Consider the following 18,271-nt stretch of genomic DNA (forward strand, 5'->3'; position numbering starts at 1 on the left):
ATCTGTTTCTTTCCTCCCCTCACCCCCTCTTCCCTCTGGTGGTTTAAGCGGCCACGTGAAGGTTCAGCTGTCAGGCACGGGCTGGAAGTCTCGGATTCCGACCGCCTTGTCACCTCTCTGAGACGAGTCTGCTTAGCAGGTCTTGATTGATCGGGGAGTGTTGGGTGGGTTTCTCTTTTTTTCCTTTCCAGGGCAGAACGATTAAGATGGGCTCTGCAGGCAGGAGGAAACTCAATAGCCCCGGGTTCAAAGTTGAAGCTATATGAAAAGGCTTCTGGTGAATTTGGAGAAATAGGAGCTGTGAATAGGGGCCAAAGAGAATATCACGAGCCTGGCAATAAACTCTCCCCAGCTGGAACGCCGTGCCCAAGAAGTCCGATCCAACCCAGGGTATGCCGTTCTGGAGGGGCACCTCGACCTATGCCCCATCCGTCTGCTGTTCTCCTACCCCCGCCCTTAGCCCTGGCTCCCCAGACCCATCTTCATGCTTCTGAAATATCATTCTGGTCCTCTTTTTTGGCTTGTTTTGGGTTTGGGTGGTGGTGTTCAGGGCTTACTCCTGGCTCTGTGCTCAGGGATCACTGCTGCTGGGATTCAGGGGGTCGTACGGGGTGCTGGGGATCAAAGCCGGGTTGGCCAGGTGCAAGGCAAGTACCTGAACCCCCCCCCACACACACACCAAATAAACACACAAACAGAATAAAAAACAACCGGATTCAAAAACGAGGCTGAGCACTTTACGGCTAGTTCTCTGAAGAAGGCATGGAGATGGCCAGCAAGCCAGATCAGGGGCGGGGTCTCCGGACAAGGAAAACAAATGTTTTGACAAGACCAACCCAGTGGTCACAGAAGAGAGCCAGTGAGGGGAGTCTGTCGTGGGGCGAGAGCGGAACTGGGACTCAGAGATGGCCCCGAATCGTGTTACAGAACATTATTGCACAACGTACGGAGTTCCTTAAAAATAGAAATAAGGCTGAGACTTAAACCTGAAAGCTTTGTAACTTTCCACATGGTGATTCAATAAAAGAATAAATAAAAAAAAAATAGAAATAAGGCCTGCTCAGAAAGACCCATCTGTTAGTGCGAAATGGGCCAGAAGCCCCCACAAGAGGAATGCAGAGCGACTCCATTTATAAGCAGCAGCCCCCCCAAGGCCTGTTGTAACTTCGGGGTGCATGTTCTCCTCTTGCATATCTGTTTCCGCCTGAGGAACTTAGGAATCCGTTGAGTCACGCCTTCCATGGTCAGGGTTGACTCATTTTTACCATCCTTGGGGCTGATTATTGCCAAGGGCAGTCATAAACTCAATGACGCCCCCAGAGTCAGCGTCCTCAGGGACCCCGGTCAGCCCAGAAGTCCAAGAATTCAGAGAAGCCCCCCAGTCCCTGCGGCCTGGGGCGCCCACCTCCCACATCAAGAGGCAGAGAAGGTCCCTGCGAACTCCATGGCTTCTCGCTGGTGTCGGGAAGGCTGGGGTGAGGGGAGCAAGGGCTTCGAGTCGCGAGGCCAGACAGGAAACCATCTGCTGGAGTCTGAGAGGAGTCAGGCCGTGTGGCACCTTCCCGGCCTTCGAGGCACTTCCAGGCATGGGTGTGCGTGGATTATTTTGTTTTTCTCACTCTGCTGGAGGCTGACCCCCTCAGTAGCTAGCGGTCATTTCTTTTTGTTTGCATTCCCTTGAGAGCGGGGCCTTTTCGTAGATCTGAGGCGATTCAGATAAGGAGTGAATTATTTGCTCTAACACTCCAAGAGATTCTGGAGCTGGGTGTAGTGATGGGGTTGTCTGCACGCCCTGAGGTGTGCCGGTGGACGCGACCCGGGCTCCTCCTAAGACCTAGAACTTCTCTGGAATAAGCGCACGGCCTTTTCTCGCCCTCCTTCAAGCCTGTTACCTGCCATTTTCTCTATGTGCCTGAGTGACTAGGTCGTTTACACTTGTGCCCACCCGAATCCTGCCTACCTACAGTGTGCCCGTGGAGCGTCAGCAACCCAGGCAGGCTACTAAGTCCTTCCTATGTCCTGGTGCTTCTTATGCGTGTCTCTTGCACACGATGGCAAGCCAGTAGCTTGATTTCTCGTCGGTTCTCAAGTGTCAGCTTCAGTCCTGGACACCAGAGACAAGTTCCCCTGGACAGAATAGAATCAAGGCTCGCCACGTCCTCACCGTTTCCTCCAGCCTGGCCTCTGTGCTCATCCCAGAAAGCTCTTTGTGATTCCCGAGAACTGATTATTAACTTGCTTGTCCTTGCAGATTTGGGCTGGATTGGGGGGGGGGGGACATTAAAACATTTGAGTCCATTCTGGGATGTAGTTATTGTATACTGTGTGGTCAGAAAATAACCTTTTGAAGCCTATGTTTTTTTCTGTTTTCTAATATCATTTCTTTCTCTGCTGATTTAAGATGCTAGCTTAATTGTTTTATCCCTAATTTTTATTATACTAAGTTCTGTCTCTGAACCTTCTATTACATCCCTATTGACCTGATTATTTACTATGACAGCAGTTAACAAACCATTCTATTAAACGCACATATTCCTTTTATAAATTAGTTAGAACTTCTTAAGCTTTGTCTCTTGGCCTTTCAGAGGTCCAACTTTCAGATTTATCAATTCTATTGGGCTTTTCTTTCTTTTGTATCTAAATGATTAATTTGCACTTGTGTCTTTATTCCTCTTTTTAAAAAGGTTTATTTTGTTGTTGTTTTTTTTTGGTGGGGTGGGTTTTTCTGCCCTTTTATTTAAGAATTCAAGCCTGTCTTTTCTCTGCATTCAGACTGACCACATCTCTGAAGATTTGATACATTTTTATTGTTCTTGTCCAAATAGCCCATCATTACACTTTTAATTTCTTTTCTCCAAGAGTTGTTTAGATTAATGTTTTAAGTTTCCCACAAATTTATTCTTATTGTTATTTTAGGATTATTATTTTGTTTCAAACTTCTATTTTTGTGGTCAGAGGGTAATACTATCAATTTTCAAACGTTTAAAGAGGGTTGGTTATTATTGTTGTTTTGAGATTTTTCTTTATGGTTTGAAGAATGTTTTTTCTGCAACTATCCCCAAGAAACTTGAGGAAAAGGCATATTCTTTGTTCATAGCTACTAAGTTGAATTAAATTGACCTAAACAATAACTTTAACTGTTCCTCCACTTCTTTTCTGCGCGTGGATGTTTAACTGTCAAAGAGAAAAAGGAGTCGCTGACCAAGACCTTTCTCCTGCCATCCTGGTGACTGCTCCTGGCTTTCTAATTTTTAAACTTAAAAAGTTTGAGGCAGGTGGGCTTTGAGCCACATCTGGCAGTGCTCTGGATCTGTGCTCAGGGATCACTGCTGGCAGGGCTCAGGGGAACTTACGGGGTGCTGGGGATCAAACCTGGGTTACCCTGTGCTAGGCAAGCACTCATCCGAAGCCCTGTCTCTTCAGCCCCATTCTGACTTCCTCCCTGCCTTTGAGTCTGTGTTTTTAAGAGAGTGACCAGGAGCAAACATCTGCATGGCTCAGCTGGTCTCCAGCCCATTTCTCTTGGCCCCATTCACCTGCCTATCACGCTGAATGAGCATTTTCTTTCTTTTTTAAAAAATTGAATCACTGTGAGATAGTTACAAAGTTTTCATGTTTGAGCTTCAGCCATACAGTGATCAAACACCCATCCCTCCACCAGTGCACATTTTCCTCTACCAATGTCCCCAATATCTCCCCCCGCCCCCGCCATCCCAGCCCTCCCCCTGCCTCTATGGCAGACAATTTCCCCTATATTTTCTCTCTACTTTGGGGCATTACAGTTTGCTCAAATTTTCCCACCACCGTTCAAGCCTACCTGCCAGGGGCAGATGCGGGATAATTTCTTTCCTATTGCTCACTTTGAATATCCTGAGAGGTCGAGCGGCACTTCTGGAATTCTAAAATTGTAAATGGTTGGGGTCCAAAGACGTCTCTGTAGGGCACTAATCCATCTTGGGGTTCATTTGTGAGCCTCTGGGCAGGGCTGAGAGGGCGCCCAGAGGCAGACTGTGGGCATGGCGGCCAGGACCCCAAGTGGGCCGGGAGACAGGGAGGGACCGTCCAGCCCCTCTGCCGCGAGGCCTGGAGTCTTATCCTGGAGCCTGAGTACCTGGGCCTTGTTTCTGGAAGCTGAATGAGCATTTTCTATTTTAAACATTCGAACTCTGGGCCTGGCATGATCCTGTAGGGGACCCCATGGGTGCTGGGGACCCAAGTCAGCCACATGCAAAGCAAGCTGTACTATCATGCCCTTAAGTTCCCAGCTTTTGGGGGGAAAGGTTGGAGCCTCGAAGGACGGGGGCACTGGCTTTGCATGCAAGAACCCCGAGTTCATGCCTGTTCCTCACAGTCCTCTGAGTACCAATCCAAGGGGCTCCCCCGACCACCTGCCCCCTAAAACGCTGACAATCTGACTGTGATGTAATTCATAGACGGACCTTCTTTTCTCCGAAATCACATGCTGCGCTTTGACTTGTGGTCTCAGAATCGTGACTGGCTGCTGTCTTTCTCCCGCTCTTGGGCCCACCTTTCACTGTCTCTGAACTGCTTCTCTCTGCAGCCTCTGTTCCATGTGGTCTCTCTCTTCTGACCTTTCAGGAAGCTCCCGGAGCACCTCCTTCCCCGGGCAAAGATGGGGCTCCTTTGATCTTCCAGAGTCGAAGGCCTGAAGAGATCATTAATTAAAGCTCGCATCTGACGTCTGGGATCAGCTCCACCGATGATCAATCTCCCTGACGGCCAAAGCTCTTTCTGCTCTTCCTGTTCTGAAACACTTGGCCCCCAGGCTTCAAATTCATCTTCCTTTTGATTCCATATAAAACTCGGTGTGTCTAGGAGATTTTAAGGAAAGTTTCCAGGGTGCCAAACAGAGATTTCAACATGTCTCAAAAGAAAGAGGCTACATCTCTGTCCTTAACAATGCCGCCTTGGGCCTGTGGCGGGGGGAGAGGAATTAGGCTGTTGCCTTGCACGTGGCTGACTCCGGTTCAATCCCTGGTACCCCAGAGGGTGGGATCCCTGAGGTGTGGTCCCTGAGCATGGAGCCCATCCATCAGGACCTCCCTCGGCAGATCTGGGCATCAGGTCAGGTGTTACGGGAAAACCCTCCCTCTTAACGAGTTCCCGTCGGGCGTTGCCTGGAAACTAGGGCACATGGCTTCCAACTCACGTGTCAGAACTTGTCCACATTCGCATGGAACAAACCTTCTGCTTTCCCCCTAAGGTTGCCCTCCCGACCCCCGGCCTCCAGTGCTCCAGTTCTTTCTCCCCCAATTCCCAGTTGAGGGGCTGGAGCGATGGCACAGCGGGGAGGGCATTTGCCTTGCACATGGCCGACCCAAGTTTGATTTCCAGCATCCCATGTGGTCCCCTGAGCACTGCCAGAAGTAATTCCTGAGTGTAAAGCCAGGAGTAACCCCTGTGCATCACCGGGTGTGACCCAAAAAACAAAACAAACAAACAAAAAAAAAACAACCAATTCCCAGTTGAACCCATGCAACATGTCAGAGAGCAAGTGCTGATGTGCTGAGTCGCCCAAACTGCTGAGGGAGAGTGGGACTGACCCTCGTACCTTGAGTCCGTTCAGAGAAGGGTCTGACCAGGGCCAGCAGCCATGGATCTCTCCGGGGCAAAGTCCTTTATTAGCCAAAGGACAGGCACTCACCTGAGGTTCAGTTTTCCAGCGGCAGGCAGCTGAGCTCTGGTCTCAGGCTGGTCCAACAGACATCCAGAAAAACACGGTGGGTCTGATGACCTCATCACGTGTTCTGATGAAGTCATGAAGCCCCGAATGTCGCCCTTCCACGGCCTCTGTGCTGTGCCCGTGCAGCCTCCATCACTTTTTTTACAGCATAATAATGATTGTTACTGCTTTGGGCAGTCTAGGGGATCAGACTGTTGTGACTTGATGCCCACAGTATTTTTTCCTGATGCTGGTTTGTGGGTCCCACCCTGGGGTGCTGGAGGTGGGGGGCTGGGGGTGGGTATTCCTGGTTCTGTGTGCAAGAGTGGCCCCTGGCAGTGCTCAAGAGAACTCAGAGATCCAGTCAGGTTTGGTGTTTGGCTGTCGGCAAGGCTGTCTCCTCAATCCCGGTAATATCTCTTAGGGCTCCTATTTTTGCTTTTTTTTGGGGGGGGGGTCATACCCGGTGATGCATAGGAGTCACTTCTGGATCATGCACTCAGGAATTACTCCTGGCAGTGCTCAGGGGACCCTATGGGATGCTGGGAATCGAACCCAGGTTGGCGGCGTGCAAGGCAAACGCCCTCCCCGCTGTGTTATCGTTCCAGCCCCTGTTTCTTTCTTTAGATGCCACAAGCATCCAAACAAGTGGTGCTAAGAGGCTGCATATAACTGTGCTGGAGGGGCCCACGAGGGGCCCCCCAATTGAACTCAGGTCTCCCATATTTGAAACTCCAGAGGGAAGTGAGATAGGTGGGTTTGGAGAAGAAAGTCACCTGTGGGGCGGCCACACGCGACCACCAGGCAAACAGCTGCTCCAATGACCCGGTTACCAATGGACTAAGAGCCGGACGCTGCATGTGGTGAGCCCCGAGGGTAACTGGGAGTCTTGGGGAGGGCTGCAGTCACCACTTGAACATGGAGGAGGAGGAGGAGGAGGAGGAGGAGGAGGAGGAGGAGGAGGAGGAGGAGGAGGAGGAGGAGGAGGTGGTGGAGGAGGAGGAGACAGGAGGAAGGAGGAGAGAGAAAAAGAGGAGAATCAGGAGTGAAGGAGAAAAGAAAAAGGAGATGGAGAAGGAAGAGGGTCCAGGGAGGAGGGGAGGGGGAGGGAGGAGCAGGGGCAGGAGAGAAGGCCAGCTTCATTACTGGGACAGCAAGCCAGCGCCAGCACGGAAGGCGAGTCCCAGTCCTTCTGTCCACTGGCTATTGGGGGCGGCCGGGATGAAAGCGCTCGCGGCCTGGCTGGGGCTGCTGCTCTTTGCAGCTACCAGGACACATGACTCACTCGGCAGCAGCCGGGGCTGGAGCCTTCGGTCCACCTGGCCGGTGTCCACCTCTCCAGCCCAGTAACACACGGTTACCCTCCGTGTTGGCACACTCGGGCCAGACGAGCCCTTCCCAGCGCTTTGGGTTCCCGTCCCTGACCACCTCTCCCTCGGGGCCTGCCGGCGGCCCCCAGGGTGCCACCTGCAAGCTGGGCTCCTCCTGGGCCACTGGTGCCGCGTCTATTCTTCAGAATCCCAGATAGAAAGTCCCCCACCATCCTTTCCCGCTGGCAGCTTCCCCCCTCCTTCTTCTTTTTAAAGGTCTTATTAATTTGCAGACCGGCTAATTACGACTCCTCTGGGCTAAATAACTGCAGTTGGCGCTGTAATAGATGAGTGGTTGGGGCCTCGAGAGCAGGTCCTGTTTTTTTCTCTGCCTATTACACACATTGTTTTAGGTAATTAACATCCACTTTGTAGTGGCAGCTCTGACGCCTCCGTGTCTGAACAGCTTCTTGGCTGACAGCCTCGGAGGCAGCCTGGCGAACCTCTTGCAAAATCAGAGGATATTATTATATAATTCTCCCCGATGAAAGCCCAGAGGGAATTTGCACACAGAGCTACGTGTGAGATTTTGGACGAAGTTCCCTGCACACAGAGCGGCCATTTCTGCCAGCCAGGAGGGCGGGGATGGGGTTGGAGCAAGGAGTAGAAACAGCACAGGGATAGGGCCTTTGTGCGCATGCCGCCGACCCGGGTTCGATCCCCAGCACCACACAGGACCCCTCCAGGAGTGATCCCTGAACTCAGAGACGGGAGTCACCGAGCACTGAGCACCGAGCACAGGACATGTTGACCCCCACCGCCTGTGCGCGACTGTGCACATGCAGCCCGCCCAAAGGCCAAGTGCTCCCCCACCTTCCGTGAGTGCCTCCCGGGCACCCCAGCTGAAAATGTGCGAGCCCCACGGCCAGGTGTGGGGGTGACCCTGGGTCATCACAGGAAATTAAATGGGGCTTTCAAATGAATCTATTATTTCCCCCACTTGAATTCTGATTTTTTTTTTGTTTTTAGGATACACCTGGCTCCAGGGGGTCGAGCCCAGGTTGCCCACGTGCAAGGCGAGTGCCTGGCCCGCCGTGCTAGCTCTTGGCCCTGTTCGAGGCTGCTGAACCCAGAGGTGCCTCTCCGCCTCGTCTTCCCTTCCCAGCCGAGAGACGGACACAGGTCGTTTTCAGGATCCGTTCTCAGACCCACCAACAGCCAGGGTCCTGGGGAAGGATTCCTAACTGGTTTTCACAGCTCTCCAGAAACTGCGACCCCCCCCCCCAGAAGAAACAGCACAGGGGGCAGCAGGCCGGGGAGCAGTTCTCAGTACCTCGTCACCCCACCTCTCGAGGCTTTAAGACAACAGCAGGAGCCACAGAATACACAGCTGGCACGCTGGCACTGGAGCAGCCTGGCATGCAGTATTTTCTGCCTCTGTGACAGCTAGTCACTAGGGAGAGTGACTGTGGCAGTCTCCTCACTGTGGCACCGGGGAGGGCTCGGGGAGAAGGGACAGGGCGTGCTGCTGGCAGGCGCCAGTGGTTTCCCCGTTTCTCTGGGCCGGTGTCTGATGCAGCAGGGCTTCTCCTGCCTTCTCAGAAATGCGTTTCGCAGTGGAGGGGGGTGACGGGGCTCCTCGAGGTACATCTGTGACAGTGAATAAGGGCAGGATGCGGACAAACAGCCTCTGTCTCCTGGCAAGACCAAAGGATGCGGGGTTGCAGAGACAGCCACAGATCAAAGGCTCTGCAGGCCCCGACAGGGCGGGGAGCAGAGAGAGGGAGAGATGGGTGCTCGGGAGGCCGGCCCGGCTCCCAGGCCCTCGGCACTGCAGGCGGCCACAGCCCGGGCCCCTTCGCCTCCTGAGCTCAGCAGAGCCCACCCACCTGAGTCCCACGAGGGCCAGAGATGGGGCAGCCAAGCCCAGGCCGTCCCCCACACCGCACAGGGCCCCTGAGCACGGAGCCAGGAGGAAGCCCTGAGCAATGCTGGGTGTGACCCAAAACCATGCACTCCCCCCACCCCCCCAAAAAAAAGAAAATGGAATTCAGGACCCAGCAAACGGGGTGGGCAGGGTGGGGGGCCGTGTGGACACCCGGGCGTTCAGTGAGGGTCCCAGGGGGAACAGCACCTTGCTGCCGAAGCCGGGTGGACACCCCACCTCACCCGGCCTGTGTCCTGCAGGGGAAGGGGTGATCCGCACGCCCCTTGCCCGCCCCCAGAGGCACCGCCGTGCTGAGCTGATGGCCGGGGCCCCTGGGCTTCTGTCCATCGCGCACGCAGGCTGGGCTGAGGGGAGCCAGAGAAGGCAAAGGAGCCCCAGGATGGGCCGTCCTGGCTCGAGAGGCCAGGAAAGCCGGCAGCCATGGCGCTCACGTCCTAGACGCTCTGGAAGTTTCCGTGCAGCCCGGGGTCTTGTCCTTTGAGGGTGTTGTGAGCGCTGGGACATCTTGAGCCCTCCTTTGGGCATCTCAGGGGCTCTGGGGTACCACCGTGAGGACTTGGGGGGGGTGGCGAGGAGAACCGGCACCTGCCAGCAGAGGGCGCTGCGGCATCACGTCCTTCCCCACAGGCTCCTGCCCACGGGGCTCCCGAGACCCGCGCTCCAGCGGGGGGCTGAGCCGGCTGCGCGCCCACTGCGGGCTCGGCGGCTCTGCTTGGAGGGCCGCGACCCCGAAGACCGCTGAGCTAAGCAGGCCCACGGAAATGGAGGGCGAGAGGCCGGGCGTCGGGGCGGCTGGGCAGTGCTGTCCGAGGTCGCGGACCCACTCCCGGCCCGGTTCGGGGGTCCGCCCGCCCACGTGGGGCTCAGGCACGGAGCCCGGGTTGGCCGCACGCCAGGCGAGCGCCTGGACCGGCGCCCCTTTCTCCAGACCCCGGCACAGCCTCTGAGCCGGGCGCCCAGGTGTGGCCGCGAACCCCCAGCCCTGTCCCCGGGGGCGTGGCGAGCGCGCCCCGGGGTCCACGCTGACCCACCCACGCGAGCTTCTTCTCTGGGTGCTGTTTCTGTTTTGGAAGGGCCCAGCCGAGGGCAGTGTGGGGGGACCGAGCCCAGCAGGGAGGGGGTCGCCGGGCCCACCCCAGGGATGTGAGGGTAGAACCTGGGCCGTGTGCTCCCCAGCCCTGGCCTTTGAGTGTTCTCCCTGGCCTTCCCTCTGTGCGCATGTGTGTGTGTGGCGGGGTGGTGAGGGGTTCCCCATGATGTGCTCCAGGTGCAGGGGCCTGTCAGAAACTCTAGGCCGCGGGGCCATGGGGCCGGCGCGATGGTACAGCAGACAGGGCATTTGCCTTGCACACGGTCGACCCGGGTTCGGTCCCTGCATTTCATCTGGTCCCCCGAGGACTGTCAGGAGTGATTTCTGAGTGCAGAGCCAGGACTAACCCTGGAGCATCGCTGGTGTGACCCAAAAAGCCAAAAAAGAAAAAAAAAAAGGAAAGAAAGAAATTCTTGGCCAATGGGGCCAGTGGTTCAATGCTGACACTTCATGGTGCTGGGGACACCAGGCACGCCAGCAGCTGGGCACCGTGGGGGCGGGCACGGGCCAAGCATGGATTCTGCTGTTGAGTCACACCCCGGCCCCCAGCCCTGATTCTTTTTTTTTTTGCTTTTTGGGTCATACCTCGCGATGCACAGGGGTTACTCCTGGCTCTGCACTCAGGAATCACTCCTGGCGGTGCTCAGGGGACCATATGGGATGCTGGGAATCGAACCCGGGTTGGCCGCATGCAAGGCAAACATCCTCCCTGCTGTGCTATTGCTCCAGCCCCTCAGCCCTGATTCTTGGTCCTGAGCTAACCAGCTGATCTTTCCTTCGTCATTACTATCGCCAGCTGGGTGGGGGGCGGGCACACCCTGTGTGATCAGGGCTCACCCCTGGCTCTCAGCTCTCCCCAGGCGGGCCACAGGCAGAGCAAACACCTTGGCGCCCGCCTGTGGCCCCGGCTCAGCCAGCTGGTGGGCTTTGGGAAAGTGCGAGTGACGTGGCCAGCTGTCCTGGGGTGGGGCGCGAGGGCCTCGGGGCTGTGGAAGGGGCTTGGCTCCCCTTATCCCGTTTACCGGGGAAAGCGTGGAGGTGCACTCGGCGGGCTGGGTGCCCGGGAGCCCGCTCCACCAGCCAGCCGGGTCTGGGGGACCTGCTGGGGTGCTCCCAGCCAGCAGGTGAAATCAAAACAGAGTCGAGTGGACTTAATCTAGTTAATAATAAACAATAACAATGGCCCAATTAATCTCAATCGCGAGCACTTTTATGGAGGCTTTCATCTGCGAATCAGAGGCATGGGGAGAGAAGCCATCAAGGGGGCCGACCTCACGGGGAGGAAAATCCACACGAAGTACAACCACTGTGCTCGAGGTCAGGGCCGGAGGCGGCGCGGGGCCGCGGGGTGCAGGGCACTGCCCCCCCCCCCGACACTTGGCAGTATCTTTCATCTGAGCATCTCGAGCTTAATCTCCCAACAGTTTTCACCATTCATCAGCAGCCAACAAAAAATTCTGCTCTTCGCTTGCCAAGAGGTGCAAGGATGGGTCTGCACGGCTGCACCGGGGACCAGCAGGTGCTGGGGCCCATGCCCTGTGCCCACGGCGGGGACGCAGGGGGGTGGGCCTACCCAGGGGGCCTCCTGGGTTCCACCACTGGGGGAGCTGGGACCCCACACGGCTGAGGGATCTGAACCTACGTGGGAAGTGAGCTGGACGCCAACTTTGCGCTCCTGTGTTTGTGGCTATGGCAGTGTGGGGGATGGGCTGTGCGACTCCCAAATTTGTGCTCAAGCATGACCCCTCAAAGTGCAAGGGGTGGGGGTGGAGGGTGGGGAATACCACCTGTGGTGCCCTGGCTGTCTGCGTGTCAGTCAGGCAGGCACCTGGACTCCAGACTCAGAAACACGGAATTTGAAGTCAGAGAGCCTGGGCCCTGTTGCTTGTTAGCTGTGTGTCCTTGGATGAAGAGCTTGGCCCCTCTGAGCTGCAGCATCTTCATTTGTAAAAAGGAGTGTGGCTTGGCCCGAAGTGCCGTTGGCTCGTACCGTGTGGATTAAGATTGTGGCTCAGAGGGCACCGAGGATGTGTGAGAGTGCCTGGGTGGAGTCCCTGGTAACACACACACACGCACACACACACACACCAACACACACACACTCGTCCACACGCTGTGAGAGCTCTCTAACTCTTCGTTAATGTTTTGAAACACGTGGCAGGGGGCTGGAGTGCCATTTGCCTTGCACCTGGTCCATCCCAGCACCGCTGAGTCATCGAGCTCCTGCCTGTCTGTCCGTCCGTCCGTCCTTCCTTCCCAGCCAGTGCTTCCTTCTGCCTTCTTCCCTTCCCTCCTCCCTTCCCTCCCGTCTCCCTTCCTCCCTTCCCCTGAGATGATCCGCCGGGCAGAGACCACACCAGCTCCGTCTGGACGGAGAGTGGGCCTGGGGCGGCAGCACACGGGGCTGCTGTCTCCCGCCCCCGTCCCTCTCCCGGGGGCTCTGAGCAAGTTGCTGGCACCGGGCCAGAGCGATAGTGCAAGGGTCAGCGTGAGGCACTTGCCTGGCCTCGCAGCTGACCTTCGTCTGCTCCCCAGCACTGACAGGGTCCCCCGAGCACTGCTAGGAGAGGGCCCTGGACACAGGGCCAGCAGCAAGCCCCGAGTGCCGCCAGGCGTGGCCCCGCTCCTGAATAAGTCACTGATGTTTCTTCAGCGTTGGCTTTGCCGGGCTGGGGAGGGGATCTCCCAGCAGTGTCCGTGGGCCCGGGGCAGCTCCCTGCAGGATCTGGGCTACCGGCCAACATTCGGATCCGGTGCTGCTCGGTGCCACCGGCAAATCCCTCCACCCCGCCTCCCCGTGCTCAGGAAACCTCACGGTGCCGGTGGTAGAGCTCGGGACCTTCGTGCCAGCATGTGCCCCAGCCCTGGGCGCCATTTCGCCAGCCTTGCTCCTTCACCAGGCAATGAAACAGCGTCAGGACACTTCAGAGACGCCCCACGCCGGTGCAGAGCTGGTCACGGTCCATTTCGCCTTTCGCTCACTGGAGCCAAGTGCCCCAGCCGGGAACCTGCATCTTTCACCCTCCGTGCAGCTGCCCAAGGGACCATGGCCGTGGCCAACCCAGTTTCATCCCTGGCACCTGGTGGGGCCCCCGGGCCAGGAGTAAGCCCTGAGCACAGCTGGATGTGCCCCCAGAACAACAGAGTGGCTGCACCTCCACCCCCAGTGGCCATGGGCCACTCCACTGTGGCCACCGCCAGCCACCCCCGCCCGGCCGCCATGCTTTTTTGGACTCATAATGAAGCCCACTTGCTGCCACTGAGACAGTTTTATTAAAATAACCACCACCCCCATCACCCCCACTGAGGACCGCCGACGGCCACGGCTCCTGCCTGTGCATGGCTGACCCTGCTTTGCCCCCTGGGGCCCTAATGGTCCCCCAAGCACCGCTGGGCACCACCAGGGTGGCCCCGATAATCCAGCTCCCCATGCCCTCTTTGAAGGTTCCGGGCCCGGCAGGGCCTGAGTCCCGTCTGGCCCGGCCCCGGCCTGCAGCTGGGCTCACAAACTCCCCAGATTTGGGCTCGGGAGGCTGCCCGGCTCCTCTCGCCCAGGGACACAGGCTGCGAGGGGAAACCTCCCACGATGAGCCTGTTTCCTGCCCACGGGGCCGCATCCTCGGCAAAGCCCAGATGCAGAGTCCCGGGCAGCGAGGCCCTGGGAAGGAACTGCCCTCGGCTCCCCGCCGCCACCCCGGCTCCGTGCAACCCCCAGGTCGGACCAAAGGTGGTGGAGGTGGCCGGGCTCCCGCCAGCGAGGCAAGCCCACACTTTCAACAAGATCGCCTTTTATCTCCGCTCTGGGGGCCCGAGGAAGCAACCCGGGCTGCCAAGCACAAATGAAGGTGTAATTATTTTCCTTCCCTGAATCATTTTCTTTCATGTGTCGGCTTGCTGAGCAAATAGAACCACACCTCGGACTTCAATGGTGGGGATCAGGGCTCGGGGCCACGAGAAAGCCTCTTCCAATGCCTCCTTCGCTGCTGACTTCCCACTTGAGCAACTGATCCTGGAGGGGAGGCACCCCGTTCCGTCCTGCCTGCATTTTTGGTGTTTTTTTTTCTTTTTCGAGAACAACAATCTCTTCAGGAAGCTCTTGAATCTGGAGCAGCCAATATCATGCCTACTGGGTACCCCCACGCCCCCAGGAAGCACATAACCCCTGGGACAGGGGACTTTTCCATCTATTCTTTCCTTATTTGTGCCCAGGCTGCCGAAGACCTGCCTGGTCCCTACGAACGGCAGCATCAGACGTCTGCCCTCTGGTCTACCTGCCGAAGTGGGCTACAGTTTGAGCCAAACAAGACTGCTAAGAGGGGACCAGAGCGACAGGACGGCAGGTAGGGTGCCTGCCTTGTATGCGGCATCCTATATGGTCCCCAAAGCCCCGCCAGAAGTGATTCCTGAGCGCGGAGCCAGGAGTAAGCCCTAAGCACCACCAGATGTAGCCCCAAAACAAAAAACTAAACACAAAACCTAAGTTGAGAATCCAAGGATGTGGGGCTGGGGGTATGTGGGTCACCACGGTGAGGCTCGGTGGCTGCCAGGGCTCCACCCAGGGATGCTCAGGGGACCCTATGGAGCTGGGCATTGAACCCGGGTCTGGCACAGGGCCCTAACCACTAAACATATGTCCTAGCCAGAGTAATTTATTCTGATCGACTCTTCCTTCTTCCTGTCTCAGAAGACATCCAGAGACACTTCCAGACATGCCGTGATGGTCTAGATCCTCAGAATTCAGTTCCACATTCATGGGAAGAAAGGGTCCCCTTTTATCATCGGGAGGGACTACATCCAAAGACCTCCAGGAGCAAGGGGGCAAACCAAGGGTCTCAGCCCGGAGCCCCACGACATGACCCACCATCGGGGCAGTTCCTCCCGAGCTCAGCTGGTGGGTCTCCGGAGCCAGGGGGTCGCCGGGGTAGATCCTTTTGCCTTTGCTTTTCTCTAGGCGCATGTATTGGGGTGGGTGAGAGAGAGAGCTAGAGCTAGAAGATTCTTCATCTTTTCCGTTCCAGAGAGTTCTTTGTGGTGAGGCTCCAAGATGCCCACGTGGGAGGAGACAGCGTGGCACCCAGCACACCCCGCGGCTGTGAGGGCAGAGAGCTGGCGACTGAGGAGAGTCAGCTGGAGCGAGCATTGGTCCTGCCCGCATGTACCAATGGTCAATAACAGGGTGGCCAAGGACAGGGGGTGCCAGAAAGAAGCCAGCCAGCGCCCCATTAGCAGCGGAGAAGAGGCGAGCAGAGGTGGAGAGATGGGGAGCCTGGCTTAGGTGAACCTCCCCTGAGGCCGTGCAGAGAGCTCAGCGGCAGGGGGCAGGGTCCCGGCCATGCGGGGAGCCCTTGTGCCTACGAATCATCGAGGTCGCAGAGCAGAGACCTCACTGGCATGCGACTTCATGGTGGGCGCCATGACGTTGCTAAACTAAATCAGAGTTGTCATGGGTTGGATAATGTTTGCTTCAATTTTCAGGGGGTCTATTCCCAGGACTGCAGCCACGGTGTGACACTTCTGTTTTGATTTTTGGGCGACACTCAGCAGTGCTCACTCGGGACTTACTCTTGGCTCTGCACTCGGGATCACTCCTGGTGGTGCTCAGGGGGCCGTGTGGGTTGGCCACGTGCAAGGCAAGCGCCCTCGCTGCCGTACCATTGCCCCAGCCCCAGTGTGACACTTTACATGTCTGAGCTAGATTGTTATTTTAGCCATCTCCTTCCTGCCTGGCCCCCCCGCCCCCCCCACCCCTGCAAGCGTCAAAGCCGGGGCTCCCACATGCAAAGGAAGCACTCAAGTCCTTTGAGCTCCACCCTTTCAAGTCAAGACAACTGGCTCCACAGTCACTGCGCCCTGGTGGGTGCAGATACCCCGACCCAAAGGGCGGCTCCCAAACGTGGGCACGGCGGGGTACCTTCCGGAACAGAATTTCCACCAAACAGATGCCACGGTTGGAAACAATCTCAAGAGCACAGATAATAGTAAAATGTAATAAAATAATTAGGAAGTGATGAGTTTTGAGTATTTATGACCTTTGTTTTTCATATAATTTATTTAATTATAAGTGTTTATAATTTAATCTCTCATAATTGCTGCGCTTAACAACCAGCTTGCAAAACCCCCAGCAATTTAATAATCGGCTCTCGAAGGCCGGTAAGGGCAGGTTCTGGCACATTCCAGCGCCGAACCCCAAAGGAGAGTTCACAGAGGGTTTCTCCTCCCCACGGTGCTGCCTGAGCCCAGGGCGGGCAGCGGGCCCTGACCCTGTCCCTGACCCCTGCTGGCCTTAGATCCCAGATGCACGACTTCCTGGCTCTGGGACCTGGAGTTCCTTTGGCACCCTGTGCCTTGGTTTCCTCTTCCTTGAAATGGGCACGATGGCTGCTTTGCTGGGTGCCCAGCCTCTAGGGGGCGCCCTGCATGCAGATACTTTAAAAGAGGAGTTGGAACCCCGGCCAGTGGGGAAGTGTGGGGGGCGGGGAGTGGGGCGGACATTCTAGATGAGGGAAGAGGGACAGTGACGGAGGCTGGGTCATCTCGGGTCCTAAGGAAGGCCGAAGGGACCAGCAGCAGCACCAGCCGGGGGGGTTGGATGACAGGAGCACGTTGCCTGTGTCGACCAAGTCCTCGGAGGTCCTGGGGCACTGGCCAGGAGCAGACGCTGGGGACTGGCAGTTGCCTTTTATGTGGGGAGGGGCGCACACCACTGGCATTCAGGGCTCAGGCTCTGCTCTGGGATGGAACACCACTGGTGAGGCTCGGGGGGACCCTGCGGGCTGCCAGGGCTCAGGCCCCATGCAAGGCGAGTGTCCTACCTGCCGTACTGTCACTCTGGCCCGGTAATCTCAGTCTGTAATCCCAGTCAAGGCTTTGTCACCCTCTGAAACAAGAGAATCATCTGTTCCCTTATTTTGTCTCTATAGCAGAGGAGTGAGACCCTCCAGTATTTTCTTCTCATTCTGACTTACTCCATTTTCCACGATGCCCTCCCGTTCTGCCCACACTGCTGTGAATGGCCAGGTTTCACCTTTTTACAGCTGTGTAGTACTCCACTGTGCATCTACACCACAACTTCTTGATCTATTCATCTCTGGGCACTTAGGCTGATTCCAAGATCTTGCCTCTTGCAATTCACATTGCAGAGACCAATGATAAGCAAGTAGCTCTTGAAATAGTGGGGTTTGTGTTCTTGGGACAGATCTTAAGGAGCGAGACTATCCCATCCCACAGGAGTCCTGGCTTAGACGTGTGTCTGACAAGTGTCCCTACTCCTGCTTGCATTCCCACCCACAGGGAGTGAGGGGTCCTTTCCCGCCACTGCCCCCAGCAGAGCCAACCCCTGGTGTGATACGTGCATCGTCCCTGCCTCTGGGAATCCTGAAGCTGAGGCACATGGAGAATGTCTAAGTGGAGGGTCTCTAGCCTACACAGCGGCACCTTTACACTTCAGAGTGTTTCCAAAACAGAGTTAAGACAAAGTAAGTGTAAACCACCCATAATCCGACCCACTCAAAGAGTAAACCTTCACCTCCAGCCCTTAGCTCGCTAGCTTGCCTTCCTACCCCTGCAAGGGACGGAGCACCACAAACTGTGCTTGGAGGTGACCCCCAGCAGGGTCCTGGGCATGAAAGAACTGTGCTTTAGAATGTTGTTGATAGTTGAGCATTTGACAGAATGTTCTAGCACCGATCCCGCCACCAGTGCCAACTTCCCCACAGCTTGACAGGCACGTTTTTAAGTTTGGTTGCTGTCGTTTGGCTCTGGTGTTATCTGTGCTGTTGACTCTGGCTTGGATATTGAACTGTACCGTTCACTCCCTCACGTTACTGATGGACCCAAGGCTTGGCTCCTGCTCCCGTTACTTCCCTTCCTCATCTTCCGTTTCTTTCCTTTACTACTACCTCTCTAGCGCTATGTGCAGACTTTTCAACCTCTGATAACAGGCGATAGCCGTAGGACAGTGGGAAGGGCACTTGCCTTGGATCCCAGCATCTCCTGAGCACCACCAGGGGTGATTCCTACATGTGAGCCAGGAATCAGCCCCTAGAATCACCAGGTGTGCCCTGCCCCCTGCCAGAAAAAAAAAAAACTAATAAAAACTATATCTAAGTTTTTGTTTTGATTCTTGGGCCTAACATGAAAAGGCTTTATGGATTACACAAAACCACACCGACATGGCCTAGAGACTTTATGCAGCTGACCCAGGTCTGAAGCCCCCTCATAGGGCCCCCTGAGCCCCACCA

At 56.3% G+C, this 18,271-nt stretch overlaps 1 protein-coding gene across 1 annotated transcript; it reads right to left on the reverse strand.

The window, feature by feature from the left end:
- Positions 1-6,588: 6,588 nt before the first annotated feature.
- LOC129401851 (dual specificity protein phosphatase 8-like) lies at positions 6,589-13,205 on the reverse strand. The gene is made up of 3 exons (XM_055124758.1): positions 13,185-13,205; positions 9,163-9,231; positions 6,589-6,663 (listed from the first exon to the last, which is right to left on the reverse strand). Exons 1-3 carry the CDS (start codon positions 13,203-13,205, stop codon positions 6,589-6,591), a joined length of 165 nt encoding a protein of 54 aa, XP_054980733.1.
- Positions 13,206-18,271: the final 5,066 nt, after the last annotated feature.

This window comes from Sorex araneus, chromosome 2, assembly GCF_027595985.1.
Source record: "Sorex araneus isolate mSorAra2 chromosome 2, mSorAra2.pri, whole genome shotgun sequence".
Lineage (NCBI taxonomy): Eukaryota > Metazoa > Chordata > Mammalia > Eulipotyphla > Soricidae > Sorex > Sorex araneus.